The 18,770-nt window shown below is 43.8% G+C and overlaps 1 protein-coding gene and 1 long non-coding RNA gene across 3 annotated transcripts; one reads left to right on the top strand and one right to left on the bottom strand.

The window, feature by feature from the left end:
- Positions 1-1,689: 1,689 nt before the first annotated feature.
- On the bottom strand, positions 1,690-6,496 carry C1H1orf53 (chromosome 1 C1orf53 homolog). The gene is made up of 3 exons (XM_004329236.4): positions 6,233-6,496; positions 3,118-3,219; positions 1,690-1,824 (listed from the first exon to the last, which is right to left on the bottom strand). The coding sequence occupies exons 1-3, from the start codon at positions 6,494-6,496 to the stop codon at positions 1,753-1,755; spliced, it is 438 nt and encodes a 145-aa protein (XP_004329284.1). The 3' UTR covers positions 1,690-1,752.
- LOC117310295 (uncharacterized) lies at positions 6,377-18,200 on the top strand. Of its 2 annotated transcripts, XR_012329868.1 has the most exons (4): positions 6,377-6,513; positions 7,003-7,121; positions 13,370-13,564; positions 14,989-18,200. It is a non-coding gene; the product is annotated as an uncharacterized lncRNA (long non-coding RNA). The 2 variants fall into 2 exon arrangements; XR_004524473.2 differs by lacking the exon at positions 14,989-18,200 and having other exon boundaries at positions 13,370-14,690.
- Positions 18,201-18,770: the final 570 nt, after the last annotated feature.

The raw sequence follows: 18,770 nt of genomic DNA on the forward strand, positions 1-18,770 counted from the left end.
GTAATCTTCAAGTCTAGTGGAAACGTGGAGCTAGCTGGCTGCTCGTTGACCTAAGAGTGGAAAGGAAAGTGGCCCCCAGGAGTCCATAAACCTTCCTGGAAAGACTGACTGCCTCCTCTGTCACAATGCTGATCCCTTCTCCTGTTCTCCTCCAAATAGTTCCTGGAGAGGGCAACACCAGGCCACAGACACTGCTCTTTACGTCCAAGGAGGGCCCCGGGGCAGTGCTGCTGAGGGACCCACAGTCAGGAACATCAGAAACACTGGGACACCAAAACCGCCGACAGTTTTGGGAAACGACTTACTATTTGACATAAAATGAACACGTGGCGCATTAGAGACTTAACGGGCTTCTTTTCACTCATTTTACAGTTTAGAAGGTGTTTTGTTTTGAATCAAATATGGGAGAAGGCACCAGAGCCTTTTTGCTGCTTAAGATGTTTAGAAAGCTTTAGAAAAAACCTTCATTGAGGGCCACGGGCAGAGACAAAGGCAGACCTCTGAGATGTTGGAGAACCATTCAGATTCTGCCGGGAGAAAAAGCTGAGGGTCAGCTCTGGGTAAAGCCAGCCTTCCATTTCACTGACCAGCTTTCCCCTGCAAGGAAAAGGCTTCCTGGGGGCTGCTATCCTCAGAGGGAAACAGAAAAGGAGGCATGGGGAGGGGACCCAGAACCTGGGTTGGAGACTGAAGCCCAGGGTCTTCGCAGCAGTGAATGAAATAGGTGTAAAGCTAATAAAACATCCTAAGACAGATGAGCCTGCAAAGTGCCGTCAGAGATGGAGGAATAAAATGGGGGGGGGGGAGAGAAAAAAAGAATGGTTTAATCGAAGCATCTTAAGCAGCCTGACCCCCAAGTCAGAATGATTTAAAGGCTTTATTAGGAGAACAGATGGAAGATGAGAGCATTTCTCGCCGCAGAACGGCCCTTCTTGGATACTCATATGCTGCAAGATATAGCATCATATCAATCTCCTTATAGCTCAAGATATAAATAAAAGGAAGAATGTATTCAAACTCTTCTGTTTGCCAGCAACCTCCCTTGGGTTGCTAACACTGAGGAGAAAACAGTAGAACTGAGGCTATAAAAAAAAAATCAAGAGCTACTAATGTGACCCAATTGCTGCTATTTAGTTAATGGAACAGTCATTATTTTCTTTCTTCGACATACGTCTAATAATGAAGCAAAAAGAAAGGAAAATAATCATCAATGTGCCACTTCAGATACACACAAACAGAGACTTCCCTGGCGGTACAGTGGTTAAGAATCCTCCTGCTAATGCAGGGGACATGCGTTCGAGCCCTGCTCGGGGAAGATCCCACATCCCACGTGCCACGGAGCCTGTGTGCCACAACTACTGAGCACGCGCATTGCAATTACCGAAGCCCACGCGCCTAGAGCCCGTGCTCCACAACAAGAGAAGCCACCACAATGAGTAGCCCAGGCACCACAACGAAGAGTAGCCCTCCCTCGTTGCAACTAGAGAAAGCCCACGTGCAGCAACGAAGACCCAAAGCAGCCAAACATAAATAAATAAATAAATTTATATTCAGAAAAGAAACACACAAACATTTGCTAGCTTTTTCATTTTACTGATGTTCTTTTAATACATGTTTAAGATTAATATATGCTTAAGTTTAAGATTAAACTAGTGCCCAAGTACTAACAGCACAGAAAGCAATTCTGGATTACGGTTTTATTTATTTTTTTAATAAGGCTCAATTAGATGGAGAACAGCAATGAAATTCTTCTCAAACATAAAAGTGTGAATTGAATCGCTTCTTTTTGGATGGATCTTTGACATTGACGTGACCATATGGACACTGCAAAAGTAATAAAACAAGTTACTGTTGAATTATTTAACAGTCATCTCGAAGAAGTACACTTTTCATGGTGAAAAAAAGAGACTGCTAGTAACGTTCTATAGATTATTTTTTCTACCTCCTATAGACTAAGAGGAGAACGATGGCAACATCTGGCAAATGGTTCTAATTAGGGTCCAAGAATCACTTCCTAAATGCATCCTTCCAACTTCAAGAATTTTACTGTCAAAACCTCACCCTTAAAAAATTCTCCAGTCCTCAATTCAGGCAGAGCTCTTATGGGTTTGATTAGAAACAGCTAATGGCACAGGTAGGAACATCCATAAAAGTGAAGGCTTAATTTTTCAATACTGGCTACTGTTAATACAAGCATTTAATGTCAATTCCTTCATTAGAAAGTAGGTCGCTTAGAGGAAATAACTCCTTCTTGCCCCCCAAACATACAGTCAAAGTGGACTATAAACAGAGCTTATCTGTTTATAATCTTAACTGTATAACAATTTACCTTACTAGTAGTATGCTTTTAAAAAGTTAGAGGGAAGAACCCATTCCCATTTATTTTTTGTTCAAAGTAGGGAAGTATTACATAGTTAGTTCATTTTAATCAGTGAGCATAGAGATATATGGCTGCTGAAATATACATTTTAGGAAACGTACAGCACTAAGTTTGGAGTAGCAAGTTTCATGGTTATTTTAAAGACACAGTAGAAAACAACCACAGAAAGAATGGGCAGGGGGTGGGGGGGAGAGAAGGAGAAGAAAGCGGAGGGGAGGGGGAGTAGTAGTAATAATAATAATAGTAATAATAATGGAGAAGGAGGAAAGGAAGGGAGGGACACGGAGGGAGGAAATCATTATCATTATAAAAAACCTACCTGTCAATGTTAGGCAAGTATTTATTTATTCAGCTAAAAATGAAAAATAAATGCTTCTTCCTGGGATCTAGTTTGCAATATTCCGGATTTCTTTTCCTGCCCTCTTTCTACTTGCCTAGTAAACACAACTTATTTGAAACCTCGTGAAAAGTTTCCTCGTAATAAAGAACTCCCATGAATTTCCAAACACAGTGCTTCAAGGAACTGATGCTCACGGTGAAACGTTACAAAATTCCATTAACTTTAAAGGTCCTCTGTTGGTCCTAAGGACTTTATTGTCCATGGCCAGAGCAGCTTGTGAAAAGTGCACACCAGGTTCTATTTAGCATTTTTATTTGACTTGTTTTTCAAATAATAGGTATTTACGAAGTCACGGAAGCACGGAAAACTGCTGCCATCCTGCCGAACTGGTACTCACGTGTCTGCAGGTAGAGCCGCAGCATCTGCCCCTCTGCAAGTGGGCCAGCCGGGTGAGCACCATGTAGCCGGTAGCTGGGTCCACGTAGTTCAGCTGGCCAGCCTGAAGAGTAGTGAAATCAAACAATTCATTCATCTCAGTATTCATCGTATCTCCTCACCATCATTCCTACTCATAAAATACTGCAACATTTTCTTCAAACAATATTAAACTTCTTCCCAGCCATTTTCGTGGCACTTGCAATTAAGGACTGAATGCATTCCAACATTATACACAATCCAACTTTATGTGACATAAGGAGAAAATATACAGTTTGAGAAAAGTGAGAAGTTGATGGAAAAACAAGAACTCCTCTATACCCAATAACGATGTAGCCGCTGCTCAGGTATTTTTCATTCAGTTTCTAGGTAACAAGTTTAATAACAGGTGATTTAATGACTTTAAGAGCTTAAGAGGCTGAAAATGAACTTTCACTCAGAAGTTGCAGTTGCAATTTCAGTACTTAAAATATGTGGATAATGATTTAAACTTACAGAAAAGGTGCTAATCAAAACCAACAGTCCTTAGAGAAAAGCACTACCTTTACTATTATTTAACACTTTTCCTTACCTTCATCGTCTGCTACTCCACTGCATATTTTGCGGTTTTCTTTTTTTTTTGGAGTGTTGTTAGTGCCATTTTTAAGCAAAATAAAACTATTATTTTTAACATATTAACACTCACTGCTTCACGACTTTGATCAAAAGCAGCTTTTACTACAGCACTTCAGATGTCAAGAAAGCATCCTCTATCTACATTCAAACATAGTCTTAAAAAGCTGTCCCAAGCACGTTGTGTGAAGACAAATAATGCAACCTCTTCTGTGGATTTGGGCCACATGAGTGACATTATTTAGCCTTGAGATTTTGAAGGGGAACTGTCTCCTGGGCTTTTTCTATAACTCTTTTACCACGCAGTAACTCTGCACCACTCTTGCATAGAGCCTTTCCATTAAAATACACGTGACACTTAAATATCTTCTTACATGTATTTTTGCGTATGCGGCAAACTACTTCTTCAGAGTGTCTTCCTTAGCGGCTGAATATTTTGTTCTGGTTCAGCTTCTCATCAACTATGCGTCATGAATAAAGCGTGGAGTAAAAGGACAACTAGAGTTCAAGCCTAGGCCTCCTCTAAGGCATTCCAGCAAAGTGAGCCCAGGGCAGCAGAAATCCAGCCATCAAGTCCCAAGGCCAGCCTAAGGGGCCTCCCGAATCCTTTGGGGCCGCAGAAGCAGATTACATGAAACCAGCGGCACTGAACACTACTTTAGAACGACCGATTGTCAAGACCTTGCTTCTTTATTTACTAAGTCCGTGTTGGAAGACTTGGAAGAAAAGCAAAAGAACGCTGGGAACTCTGTTAGCAGACTTCTTTCTGCTTTTCATCGCTGGGGGTCTTCTGGAACCTGGGAGCCTCACAGATTGTTCCTGGGCCTGGACTGCTCTCCTGCTCTCCAAATCAATGGGGAAACTCTGATGGCTGCCCACGCAAACGTAATTTGTCCTCAGTAAGTGAGCCTCAGGTCATGGTGGCAACAGACAAAGGCAGGGCAAGAGTGTTGACAGTCTGACTGGAGAACAAGATGCCCAGTGATGCAGGTCAGCACACGTGAGAGAGCTACCTGCCTGCAGGTGTGGAAGAAGGACCACTGTGAGGGGGCTCTGATTTGTTGAACAACAAAAACAACAAGCTCATTATTGGGTTTGCTTATGGTCTCCTAGACAGCCATTTAACCTGCGATTCTGACACTGATGAAACTGTGTGAATTCCTTGAGTGAGAAAAAGTTTCTTTCCCTTCCCGGGCCGATTGAGCTGGTCGTTCCAGGCCACTGGTGTTTGCTCTATAGAGAATGATACTTTTTGCTTCTATTTACCACATTTATATAGTGAAGTGTGGGAACAAATTACACATTATTTTAAAAAGAGTATAAACAAGAACCATCAAAAGCTGCCAGTCGTTTCCTAAAGAGTCTTTGTGCAAAAGTTTCAACACAGAAGTGGATCTCAGGGCCTACTAACTAACCGTGGAAAAAAAAAAGTCAACTTTAGGCAACCTCCAAGGTTTTCTTCTCTGCTCCCCTGGTTCAGGCCAGATCAAATAACACTAGTCATGTCAAGTGCTGGTCACCCGCAGTGTATTCAACAGGCTACTTTTGTATCTTTTCTATATATATTTATCACAGAACTCACTTGCTCTTTCAAGATGATACAAATATAAACATGCTACCCTTGAACGTATGTAGTCTGTGTCAGAAAGCGTTAAGGGAGGTGATAAGTTTTGATATTGGTGCTAACAAGCAATTGTCAAATCCCCAAACCAGAAGAACACACAGCTCTAGATTGTCTAGTAAAAATGTAAAGGCCTATTTATACTTTATTTTGTAACTCTGCTCCGATAGGTGGAAAGGACGAAAGGATGATAGCAAAAATTAAAATAAATTAAAAATAAGTTCATGTTTTATGTTTTCATTATTGAAATCATTGGATGGCAGTGTTTGATACTGCAGATAAACACACACATATTTCCCTGTGACTTCTCAGCTCCTCTACCTCCTCTATCAATGCCTTACACCACTCCCCCAACCCCAAACACACACGCGCATACACACACACACACACACACACACACACACACACACACACACACACACACAGGACAGTGATGACAGGCCCTAGACTGCGACCGGAGTTTAGCTCGGACACTGATCAGAAAGGAGTCGCGCTCATACTCAGGATAGATCCACGTTAACTCTTTGCCCGGAATAGGAAACTGTGGCCAGTTATCAAGCGAAAAGTTCTGAGCTGTAACCTTGCACGCCGTCAGAGGCCCGAGGCAGAACTGCACCGACCTCCGGCAATCCCTCTCCAGACCGGGGACGCGCAGGCGCACCTATCACCAGGCGGCCGGGGAGGGCGGGGCTGCAGGGGGCGGGGCTGCCGCGGAGGGCGGGGCGGGGTGTCTGGGGAGGAGGGGCCTCACTGCGCAAGCGCGTGGTCCTGGGGCTGCGGTCCGGGCGGGGCGGGGAGGGGCGGAGCAACCCGAGTGCCCGTGAGGGACGGGGCGGGGCCTCACCGCGCAGGCGGCGGCGTGAAGCTCCAAGATCCTCCGCTCTGCCGCTGTTAACTCTTCGCTCGCCGGACGCCTCGCTGCTCCCTCCGGCCCGCCCTGCGAGTCGGGCCCAGAGCCGCCGCAGTCTCCCTGCGAAGCGGAGCAGAGGGTGAAGCTGAGGCGCTGTCGGAACCCTTCTCCGACCCGGGGCGGTTCTGGCGGCGGGGCGGCGGACGGCTGCCTCCCGAGCGCAGCGCCCACGGACGCCGGGACCCGCCAGGCCGCCATGGCTGCCGCCTTGGGAGGTGGGGCGCTGGGGCCAAGGGGCGGTCCGTACTGCTCCCGCAGAGCCAGGCCGGGCCCAGACCCGCCACCCCGGACCCCGCCCTCCGGTCCTGGACCCCGACCCCCACCTCCTGACCTCGGCCCTCCGGATTCTGACTCCCTGTCCGACTCAGGGCCCCGGCCTCCGGACTCGGATTCCGCCCTCCGACCCCCGACCCGGACCCCGCCCTCAGATCCCTGCCCTCGGACCTGGACCCCGACCCAGCCCTGGCTCTCCGGCTCCGGACCTTGACCCCTGACCCCGGATCCCGCCCTCTGGTCCTGGACCTGGCCCTCCGAGCCCAGACCCCCGACCCCGCCCTCGCCCTCCGGACCCGGACCCCGGCCTTCCGCAGCCCCACCGGCCCTGCCCGGCAGATAAAGTGGACCTTAGGCAGCTGAGGAGGCTCCCACACGATGCGGGGACGGGGAAGAACGTGCCTTTTCCACTCTCTGGACTTTCATTCTAGGTGTTCCATTGGTCTTCTGAGGTGACATGTGGACCTTTTTTCTCGTGTCAAACTAGTCTTGGGATCTTTCAGCATAATCGCTACAACTAAGATGCCAGAAAGTGATCAAAATATCCCAGGTTTGTTTATAACCCGCTTGGGCTTGTCCAGAAAAGGCTGAGTATCTACAGGTGATGTGTGCTTGGAGGGCAGCTGGAAGGGGAGCCCTCACGGCCTGGTTCTTTGACCCAGACTAAAATGAGGACCAAAAGGAAGAACGGGCGGTGGTTTCATGTTGCAAAGTATTTGCAAAATCCAAACTAAAATTATATTTCCCGTCCGAAAAATGAAAGTTATTCTGCTACCCTCCACAAAATTAAATTTGAGAAAATTAGCACAAGCCCAGGAGGTAACTTCTGGCGTTAGAATTAAATTAACACCACTCCTGACTCCCGCCCTCAGCCTGTGTTTCAGGCTTGAAGAGTAGCCGTTTTGTAAGTGTTCTTCACTTTTTGAGAAAATGAGGGCAGGAATTGATCCCTGAGGACAAGAGTAGATTGTTGAGTGGTGCAGGAGAAGGATGACCCTGAACCATCACCACCCCTTTTTTGGCATCTGCATTTACCTATAATCATATCTGGATTCTCTTGGTAGGTGCTGATTGAAACGACCCTATTGGTCTGTTATAGTGAATCTTATAGTGAATTAATAAATCAAAATCCTGTTTTGTAGACCAGTTTCCTTTGTGTTGGAATAATAAATTAGTTATCAGGCTCTGGAGACTGCTTAGTGATCTGAGAAGAGTTCAGAACGTGGAAGCCTGAGGAGGGACCCTAAGTAAAGCTATGGAAAGAGCAACTGTGATTAGAAAAAGGAATTCACCATAAATCAGTTGTGTGTGTTTGCTTTTTGTGTTTTTTTTTGTCAAACCAAATTATCAAATAAGGGAAATAAGTCTGGAAGTTCCAGTTGATTACATTGTTTTTAAAACTGAGGATGAGGATCTATTAATAGTTCATGACATTAATTCAAAGGGTGGAGACCAAATTTTATAGAAATGAAATAGACTAGACCAGGTTCAAATAGAAAATAATAGTCATCTAGGAAGAGTAAACACTAGTTTGTGCAGCTTTTGCTTTGGTGGATGAGGGGCAGGTGTGAATATAAAGGGGTAGGAGCAAGGGAGATCTTTGTGATAATGGAATAGTTCTGTGTTCTGGTCCTGTCAGAAGTCTACACGTGTGTTTAGAGGTAGAACTAGAGTACTTTGTTCCAATGTCACATTCCTGGCTTTGATTTGTGTTACAAGTGTATAAGATGTAACCAGTGGGGGAAACTGGGTGAAGGGAAACTGCTGTACTATCTTTGCAACTTCTTGTGAATCTAATTATTTTAAAATTTAAAAACAGTACTTGGAAAAAGAGATGTTAAAAAAATAGCTTTCGGATTACCCGGTAAAGCAGATCATGAATTAACCAGAACCTTTCCTTATCTCCTCCATCCCCAGGTTTAAAAATCATCCATTAGTTAGTAAGGCCTTTGGGCATTTAGGCCCAGAAAGCTGTTTTGTGGGACTTCCCTGGTGGTCCAGTGGTTAAGACTTCACGCTCCCAATGCAGGGGACCTGGGTTCAATCCCTGGTCAGGGGACTAGATCCCTAAAAATCCCGCATGCTGCAACAAAGATCCTGTGTGCCACAACTAAGACCTGGCGCAGCCAAATTAATAAATAAACATTAAAAAAAAAAAGAAAGCTGTTTTGTACTATTCACGTTACATGTGTGTGCATTCTTACATATCTTTAAACATAATCTGAGCTGGAAAGCTGTATAGTTAAGAGTTGATAAAGTATTTTAGTACAAATTGTTTCCAAACAGATTTGATAATTAGAGTGTCATTTAGACTTTGAATAGGTTATCTGCCCATTTCAGTTTTCGTCTCATCTTTGCACTTGGGAGTCAGTGTCGTGGCACGTCACGTAACTTTCATTCACTGCATCTCTTGTTTGAAAGAGCCTCCTTGGATCTTGACCCTTACGTTATTCTAGCACGTGTTCATTTCTTCTCAGACTGTCTGCGCTCACAGTAGACACACCTGTATGAAAATGGGGGCACGGTGTTCCACCTTAGAATGGTAACTGTAGTTCCCACTTTATTTATGAAGGATTTACACCCAGGTTTGCTTTAGAAAGAGTTCTGTGCCCCATCTCTGCATGTTACATGATATGGCATATATTTTATCCCCCTTCCTCTCATCTGTGATGTTTGTGTTGATACTGAACATGTTTGTTATTTGGAGGAGGAGGAAGGAGTTTCAGAGAAACGTGTTTCCCTAGGCTTCCCTAGGCATTGATTTTTAAATAGGTACATTAGCCCTCTCTCTGTTGTAGGCTGTGGATCACACAGCTTTGTCTGGTTACAGTAAAAGGGATGGGCTCCCATCACCGTGAGGCAGCACTTGATCTAGGCTCAGTGCCACGGCTAGGGCTCAGGCTCCTTTCCCAGCTCTGCCTCCTTATTGCTCGTGGCCTTTTCAGGCAGGTGCTTTTCTCGTGGGTGAAGGATGGCTGCAAACAGCTTTGTCATCCTTGGCCAGCTGAAAAGAGAGCCTTTTTATGAAGGTCCTGGACGAGAAGAAGCCTTTTTGCCCCCAGAAGTTCTAACAGCCATCTCTTCATCATGTGTCCGTTCCTGAACTGATCTTCACGAGTATAGCTGGTGCCGAAGGCAGTCGGGGCCTGTCTCGGGAACTGCCTTGTGAACCCTCCCAGACCCAGGCCTGAGAACGGCCTGTATTGATGCTGGGGACACAATTAACAAATGTCCACTGCAGTGTGACTTGCAAAGGCAAAATAAATTCCTCCAACCCACCCAGTCCTCTTAGCATTTAGTATTAATTGCTTATTGTTTAAAACATTTTTCATTGTTCCTCTGGTTCCCCTCTAGATGTCCTTCCTTTGATCTCCCACAATTATTTGCTCCATTTTAGCTTTTTACATGTAGTAATTTTGGGGGCACTGTTTTCTTAACAGATTGTAAACAAGATGGTAGGGCAACAGTACCTTTTTGGTACCAGGGACCTGTTTTGTGGAAGACAGTTTTTCCATAGACGGGGTGGGGTGCTGGTGCAGGATGGTTTAGGGATGATTCAAACGCATTACATTTATGGTGTACTTTATTATTATTACATTGTAATATACAATGAAATAATTATACAACTCACCGTCATGCTGACAGGAGGCGGAGCTCAGGCAGTAATTGAAGCGCTGGGGAGCGGCTGTAAATACAGATGAAGCTTCCCTCGCTGGCCCACCGCTACCTCCTGCTGTGCGGTCAGTTCCTGACAGGCTGTGGACCAGTAGCGGTCTGTGGCCCGGGGGTTGGGGACCCCTGTGGTAGGGAATATGCTGTTTTCATCTTTGTATCTCCACAACCCCACCTGTACTTTTTTACCTATTGCTATGACACTTAGTGAACAAAGGCTTTTCAAATGGGCAAGTCCGTGGTTGTTCATTCTGAAATATGTAATCCTTAGCTAGTGGATAAACATTTCATATGAAATTCTAAAATTAACATTCTTTACATAATGATGCAAATTTGAAAGTATTTACTATGGATTAATAATTACAAATAAATACTTTAAAAACTGGGTGATAAAGATACTAACTCTGAGGTCTTATTAAATTGTATTTATTAAATAGCATTGGGCCATTTTACTGACAATCAGGACATATGTACACATTATCAAAGTGTCTGATGTAAGCCCCCAAAAGCTGCCTCTGATTAACTTTAAGTGTTATTATCTGCGTTATCTTTTAACGAATTATGAATGTACTGCACTGTTAGTGGGCAAATGGGTGCTGGGGTCACAGAGCACAGACGTCTTGTCCGGGCACTGCCTGTTTTGCGCAGTTGTTTTTGGACACTGGTTTATGTATTTGATGTTTTTCAAATAGCCGGATGGTGAGTTATGACATGTCATGCTCCACGTAGAGCGCATTTCACTCTCAATTCTTATGATTGAGAGCAAATGTTACACGCCCCTAAGGTCGCCCATAGGGAATCTTCGTTTCATTTCATCCGACATCCCATAGCACACTTTGTTTCACAGAGCTGGTCTTAGAAAATTCTTCGGGGAATTATAACCGTTTCTGTTTGCCAGCCCAGCGAATCTCGGCTTTTTCACGAGGGGTGCTCGCCCACCAGCGCTGCCTGCCCGGAGCGCACCTGCACTCGGCTCCTATCTTTCCGTTTTATTTTTGTCTCCCTGGACAGACAAGCTGTGGATGGGCTGCCTGACATGAAGGAATCTAGCCATTTCAGGTCCTCCTCCACCCTCGCAATCACTCTCTACTGAGCAGTAGACCAGCTTCTTCCCCCACCGCCAAGGTGAGGCGGCAGGCTTGACTTGGTGGTTAAATTCGGGCACTCGGACAGACAGTACTTACCCGACTGCATTGAAAGCAGCAGCCCTCAGCCCTTCTCACTGCACACTGCGCCCTCCCGTGATTTAATCTATGCTTACGTTTTTAATCTGCTACCTACATGCTCACGGCTCCCAGATCTCCGCTCAGGACCCACGATTGTGGGCTCCCAACACCTACTCTCCACCTGCCTGCTGTACAGATACACTTACAAATACCCCCAAACTCAGAATGGACTTCACCATTATTCCCTTCGAAGTCCTACTGCCCCGTTTACTTCCTCTTTTAAAAGCACAGCAAATTCAGAGATTTCTTTTCAGAGCATGACCCTTCACTCTTTCCACACCTCCCTGCCCATGGGATCACCATGTCCTACCCGTTTTACTTATCTATGTCTCAAACCTGTCCTCCTTTGCGTCTATCATTCTTCTAGTTCAATTTGTTATCATTTCTTTCCCCACGGCTACAGCTAGAACAGAATGGCTCATTGATGTAAATAACAAATAATGAGGACTTATTCTGTATCAGGGCCCTCTCCTCTAAGTGCTGGAGACGGATTGTTCATACTTCACGCGCGATATTTATTCTGACAAAGATATCCATCAGCTCCTTGAAGTGGTGAAGTCGTGCCTGTCCCTAAACCTCGGTTGCTATGTTCCCTCCTCTATGAAGCCCTCCCTGACTGCTCATCTTGCTTACCGCCTCCTCTGCAGGCTGGGCTGGGCACACCACTTCAGTGCTCCATCCAAAACGTGTCTCTATGTTTGCACTCTCTTATTGTATGTATTTGCACTCTCTTATTGTATTTATGAGGGCTTTTTTACTAGCAGCTTGTGAGGTCTTTAAGGGCAAAGGATTGTCTTAATCATCTTTGTATCCCTAGCAGCACAAGTACATAGGAAATGCTAAAAAAGAAAAGCTTGTTGAAATGAATGGATGAACACATAACGGCAGCAAAACCCCACATCTGTGTCACACAGTAAAGAAACGATACAAATGCACTTTCCCCTAAAATTTTATGGTTAAGAATCAGTGTTGGGTTTTATCGACACATCGGTTGATCTCAGTCTATTGTCCTGAGAGACAATATCCTAAGATAACCACAAGGTAACCGTGATTTTATCTGGTAATCTATTTAGTAAGCTCCCCCCAAACAGTCATCGAATTAATGGTAAGTGCAGTGTATGGGCTGCATTTCAAATGAAGTCAGTGTATGTTGACAGTGAAGTGCAGCCTTGTTAACCCTGAACAATCATTCCAATTATAAACTACATGCACACAATCACTGTCACATAAAATATCCAGACTAATTACTTCTAGCCCTTTTGTTATGCAATTATTCGAAATGAAACCTACTCTTATGGATATTCGGTATTAACAGTGTATTTACCAGAAAGAACATTGCTAAAGAGCTAGCAAGAATGTGATTCCATTTGTACCTTATTACAATAGATGGATTAGTGTTGTGCTTTTACAATTACACAGGCAGCCACTGTTTTGTAGGATTTCCCACTTACCAACACAGCAGCAAAGAGATCTCGGTTCAGGTCGTAAATACAACATACAAATCAGAGCCTTGTTCTCTGCACTCTTGCTGCAGCCTGAGGGAGAAGAGCATGTCCACTGTTCCATGACTGCAGTGAAAGGCACACTGAGTTTCAGGTCAAATATCCATGACATTGATGTGTCTGACTAGTCTGCCTAGTATGGTCTATGTTAATATCCTCCCCGTGGTGGGCAAGAGGGATATGCCTCAGTGATCAGCATAGCATACAAGCCTTTTAGGTTTCCTACAGGTGTAAAATTGATGCATCTGTGGAGTCCTGTGGAATGCCGATCTTCTACATGTAGCTAAACTGTACACTTGCTGTGTGAATGGTCATATTTGTACAATTCTATAAGGATGCTCTCACCACCAATTGCTCTATCTGATGGTATTTCTTTCTTTTTTTTTTTTTTTTTGCAGTACGCGGGCCTCTCACTGTTGTGGCCTCTCCCATCGCGGAGCACAGGCTCAGGACGCGCAGGCTCAGCAGCCATGGCTCACAGGCCCAGCCGCTCCGCGGCATGTGGGATCTTCCCGGACCGGGGCACGAACCCGTGTCCCCTGCATCGGCAGGCGGACTCTCAACCACTGCGCCACCCAGAGAAGCCCCTGATGGTATTTCTTGATGACACATTTCGATAGCATTGTTAAAGAAGATAGTTTTGGGTTTGTCTATGCTTGTGATTTGTTCAACTTTTCCTTCATGTACTTTGAAGCTCTGTTATCAGGTGCATAAATACACAGGATTGTGATAGCCCCTTGACTTTACCCCGTTATCATTATATAATGTCCCTTTTTACTTCTGATAGTTTCCCTTGTTCTGAAATGCGCTTTGTCTGATATTAGCATAACCACTCCAGCTTTCTTTCTTTTTTTATTTAATTAATTAGTTTATTTATTTATTTATTTTTGGCTGTGTTGGGTCTTCGTTTCTGTGCAAGGGCTTTCTCTAGTTGCGGCGAGCAGGGGCCACTCTTCATCGTGGTGCGCGGGCCTCTCACTGTCGCGGCCTCTCTTGTTGCAGAGCACAGGCTCCAGACGCACAGGCTCAGTAGTTGTGGCTCACGAGCCTAGTTGTTCCGCGGCATGTGGGATCCTCCCAGACCAGGGCTCGAACCCGTGTCCCCTGCATTGGCAGGTAGATTCTCAACCACTGCGCCACCAGGGAAGCCCTCCAGCTTTCTTTTGATAAGGGTTGTCATGGTATAACTTTTCCTACCCCTTTATTTGTTTTTATATTTTAAAATGAATTTCTTTTAAGCATCATATAGTTGGGTCTTTTTTAAAATCCAATTTCACAAGCCCTGTGTTTTCATTGGTATTTAGACCTATAATGGGCTAATGGTGCACGCCCCCCGCCCCCCAAATATATGTCTGTGTTCTGATCTCTGGAACCTATAAATGATACCTTTTCTGGAAAGAAATGGTCTTTTCAGATGTAATTAAGCTAAGGATTTTGAGATGAGGAGGTCCTCCTGGATTATCCGAGGTGGCAGTGTTGAATCCCGTGAAAAGTGTCCTTATAACTGACATACGGAGGATATGATGATATGACAATGGAGGGAGATGCTGGAGAGATGCAGCCAGAAGCCCAGGAAGCTGGGCAAGGCAAGGAAGGGATCCCCCCACCACCGGAGCCCTCAGAGGGACGGCAGTGCTGCTGGATTTTGGCTTCCAGTTCCCCAAATTGTCAGAGAGTAAATTATTGTCATTTCAAGTATAATAAAATATGCTTGCATCATTCAGCGTCCATCTAAAATGGTATTTACTCCTTCAACCCTTTCATATACACATAAAATGTGATCTCATGTTCTTCATGACAGCTTGTTTGTAAAATTGACCTCAATAATCCACCCCCATCCATGTGCTCATATCCCCTCGTGTTGGGATATTTGCATCTCCTCCCATCAAGCGTTGAGGTTTCTCTTTCCCACTTAAATTGGAACTTGGTTATATGACTTGCTTTGACTATTGTGACTTTAGCAAACGTGACACAAACCACTGTTTGTAAAGCTTGCATGCCCCCCTGCTTCTTTTAGACAGAGTTGGAATCATGAGACCACGCTGTAAATAAACAAGCCCACGATAGTCTTTGGCAGAGCACTCGAGGAGGAAAACTGAGGCGCCCCTGCTGACTGCAGTACCCACCGCCGGATGTGTGAAGGAGGCCTCCTTAGTCCAGCCCCGGTCAATCTGTCAGATGGATACGGCCTCAGGAGTGATTTCTGGGTAGACCAGAAAAAGAACTGCTCAACTGAGCCTGCCCAATTTGCTGCCTGTGGAGTCATGACAGATAAAATGGTTGTTGGTTTAAGTCAGTAGGTATTGGGGCAACTTGTATCATCAACGGTTAACTGAAACACTTCCCTAATGCCCCTGTTTCAGTCAAAGCAAGGTAACTGCTTTAATGAGCAATACCAAGGTGTGAATGAATTTGTACAATGAAAGTTTATTTCTTACTTATGCAAAACCCACAGGATATGTTTCTGGTCAGTCAGCTCTCCTTCAAGTAGTGATCCCAGAATGCAGTCTCCGTTTCACACCACTATTTTTAACTGATAACCTCTAAATTCACCAAAAGGTACCTAACCACTTCAGCCTGGAAGTGAGTTCATCCACTAGCCATATCTCCTTATCTGGATGGAAATGTATCCAACTCGGTCCTTGCCATCTCTGATTTACCCCTCTACCCCTTTCCTCTTCATATCTTCTTAAGACATAAATAATTATGTGTCCCTTCTCCCAACACTGAGCTATAACCTTAAAGAATACAGTCATATCTGCTAGTGTCTGTTGTAATACCGAACCTAAATCCTTGCATGCGGTAGAGGTGCCCTAATACACATCTATCATCTTATAGAGTTTTCAACGTACTTTCAGAAACTCTATTTCATTTAAATCTCACAACATTTTAAGATAGAAAATATATAATCATATCCAGGTTTTACAAATGATGGAACTGAGGACTAAAGATTCTAAGTGATTTGCCCAAAGTCACCACCCAGGAAACGGCAGAGCTGGAACTGGAACCCTATAATATGACTCAAGTCTTTTTCATACGGTCAAAAATATTTAAGTAAACTAGCGCTTTGCCTTTTTTCCCCCTAATTTGTCCTATGTCCAAGTCAGTCACCACATTTCATTCATTCTTCTCTCATAATGTGTGTCTCTCTTTCTTTAAATTCCTATTGAAATCTTACCTGGTTTGGGTCGTTGTCACTTGATGACTAAGTTACTGCAGTAGATGCCTAAATTATAATTCCTGCCTCTATTCTGTTCCTCCTCTAATTAATTCTTAACACTGTTGTCAAAATAACAGTATTAACACCTCATTTTAATTGTCATTTTCTGGTTGGAAAATCCTCAATGTCAAAATTTTACATGTAGGATAGAACATGAACTAATTAGCTAGGCATTTTTGGTACTCCAACACTTTGACCCCTGAAGTATCTTTCTAGTCTCACGTCCTGTTACTCTCTAGGTCAAACATTCTGTACTAGTCAGACTAATTTACTCACCTCCCCTAAATTATCCATGTTGCAGTCATGCTATTTTGTCTCTACAACAGTTCCCCAAATATGTTTCATTGTCCATCACTCCTCCATGGGACCCTGAGAGAAATTCTGACCAGTCTAAGTCAACCTTGGAAATCCCATTCTTCCTGCACTGATTGATTTACAAAAGCTCCTACCAATGAGACACAGGGGAAATTCTGCAGGAATGCTTCTGGGAAAGGTTTTCTTACTCGTATAACAAGACTAATGGGACCTTAGTTTCCAGGCATATGGCACAGTAGGTATCCTTAAAAATTTCCCTTACCAAAAAACCTAGATGGAAAAACCAAACAACCATATTTTTAAATGCACAGTTAAGCCTGAAAAAGTAGGAAAAATCTAGGTACCCAAACCTGAAAACTGAGCTAAACATCAGGGTTGTAATTTGTCTCTGACACTACTGTTGTCCTGGAGAATTTCTCAGTCTTGGGAGTTGAGTCTTAGTGGCTGATGGAGTCATTGGCCTGTGCCGGTTGAATGGTCTGAGACAAGATCCTCGGGTTGAGACATCCTGAGAGCTGTTCCCTTAGTGAGGGCAGCACTTGACCTTTGTCAGAGCCCTGCCCTCGGTGAATGGCTGGACTATAAAACAAATCTGCCCACCAGGAGTGAGAGAAGGCAGGGCTCCTGTCTGACTCTGCCTGGACTCCCCAGAAAATCTGTAAAGAGAGGTCTGCACACACATGAGTTAGAGGTTAAAGTTTTATTCCCTACTATGTTAGTCTGCTAGGGCGGCCACAACAAAATACCACAGACTGGATAGCTTAACCAACAGAAATCTGTTTTCTCACAGTCTGAAGCCTGGAAATCCAAATCAAGGTCTCGTCAGGTTTGGTTCCTCCTAAGACCTCTCTCCTCGGCTTGCTGCCAACTCTTTCCCTGCTGTGTTTTCACATGGTCTTCCCTCTGTGTGCATGCAACCCTGGGGTCTCTCCCTCTTCTTACAAAACACCAGTCCTATTTGGATTAGGGCCCTGCCTTATGGCCTCATTGAACCCTAATACTTCTTTGAAGGTCCTACTACAAGTACAGTCACATTGGGGGTTAGGACTTCAACAGATGAATTTGGTGGGGAGTACAATTCAGTACTATTTACTTGAAGCAGGTAGTAGGTAGTAGGTAGTAGTACTACCTACTTAGTCTTGTAAAATCTAAGTCAGGATGAGAACAAGAATTTGTCCTAAGTTAGTAGAACCCCTGGTTGCTTGACAGGAGCAAAAAGAAACACATTCTCTCTAGTGAGATAAAGCTTCAACATTGGCCCCACAAGATTCCTCAGAAAAAGTCCTCTGGCCATGATTTCACAACCCAAAATTACAAAGCACAGGAGGAATCAAGGCATCATGGGCAATGGCAAACGCAAATAACAAACAGTACACTCTGACAACCAAAAATTCCAATAATGGAATTATTGGTTAGAAAGTAAAACATAAAGGCCTAACATGTTTAAAGAAATAAAAATGAGAATTGAAAACATGAGACGGAAGCAACACAAGCGGTTTAAAAATCAAAACAGGTTGGAATGACAACGAAATGGAAATTCTAAATGAAAAACAGAATAGCTAATGTTAAAAACTCAAAGAGTGGCTTAAACAGCAGATTAAGCACCACTGAAGTGAGAATTAGTTAACTAGAATGAGAATATATAACATACATATATTAGTTAACTAAAATGAGAATGTGTGTGTGTGTGTGTGTGTGTGTATGTACACACACACACACACACATACATATATATATATATATATATATATATATATATATATATATAAAATATTTATGGGGTTGGCCAAAGAGTTCGTTCAGGTTTTTCCATACACACATACACATACATAATGTTTCCCAAATTAAAACACAGAAAGATCAAGAGATGGAAGATTTGAAATAGGGGTAAAGAGACATAGAAGACAGAAGGAAGACAGAATTAGAAGGTCTACCATATGTCTAATTGGGTTCCCAGAAGTAAATAATATATTATAAATGATGGGAAAGAGCAATAAGAATTTTTTCCTGTAACTGAGAAAACACAAGTTCCCAGATTCAGAAAGTACAGTAACTTCCAAACAGCATAAATAAAAAGACACTAATGCACATCATGGTGAATGTATGGAACATGAAAACAAATAGATCTTAAAAATGGCCAGAGAGAAAAGTCAGACTATCCACTCAGGAATTAAATTAGACCAACAGCAACTTGAAATCAGCAACCTTAGAAACCTGAAGGCAACTGCTTAATTGTTTCAAAATGTTGTGATGAAATTCCTGTC

This window comes from Tursiops truncatus, chromosome 1 (assembly GCF_011762595.2).
Source record: "Tursiops truncatus isolate mTurTru1 chromosome 1, mTurTru1.mat.Y, whole genome shotgun sequence".
NCBI lineage: Eukaryota > Metazoa > Chordata > Mammalia > Artiodactyla > Delphinidae > Tursiops > Tursiops truncatus.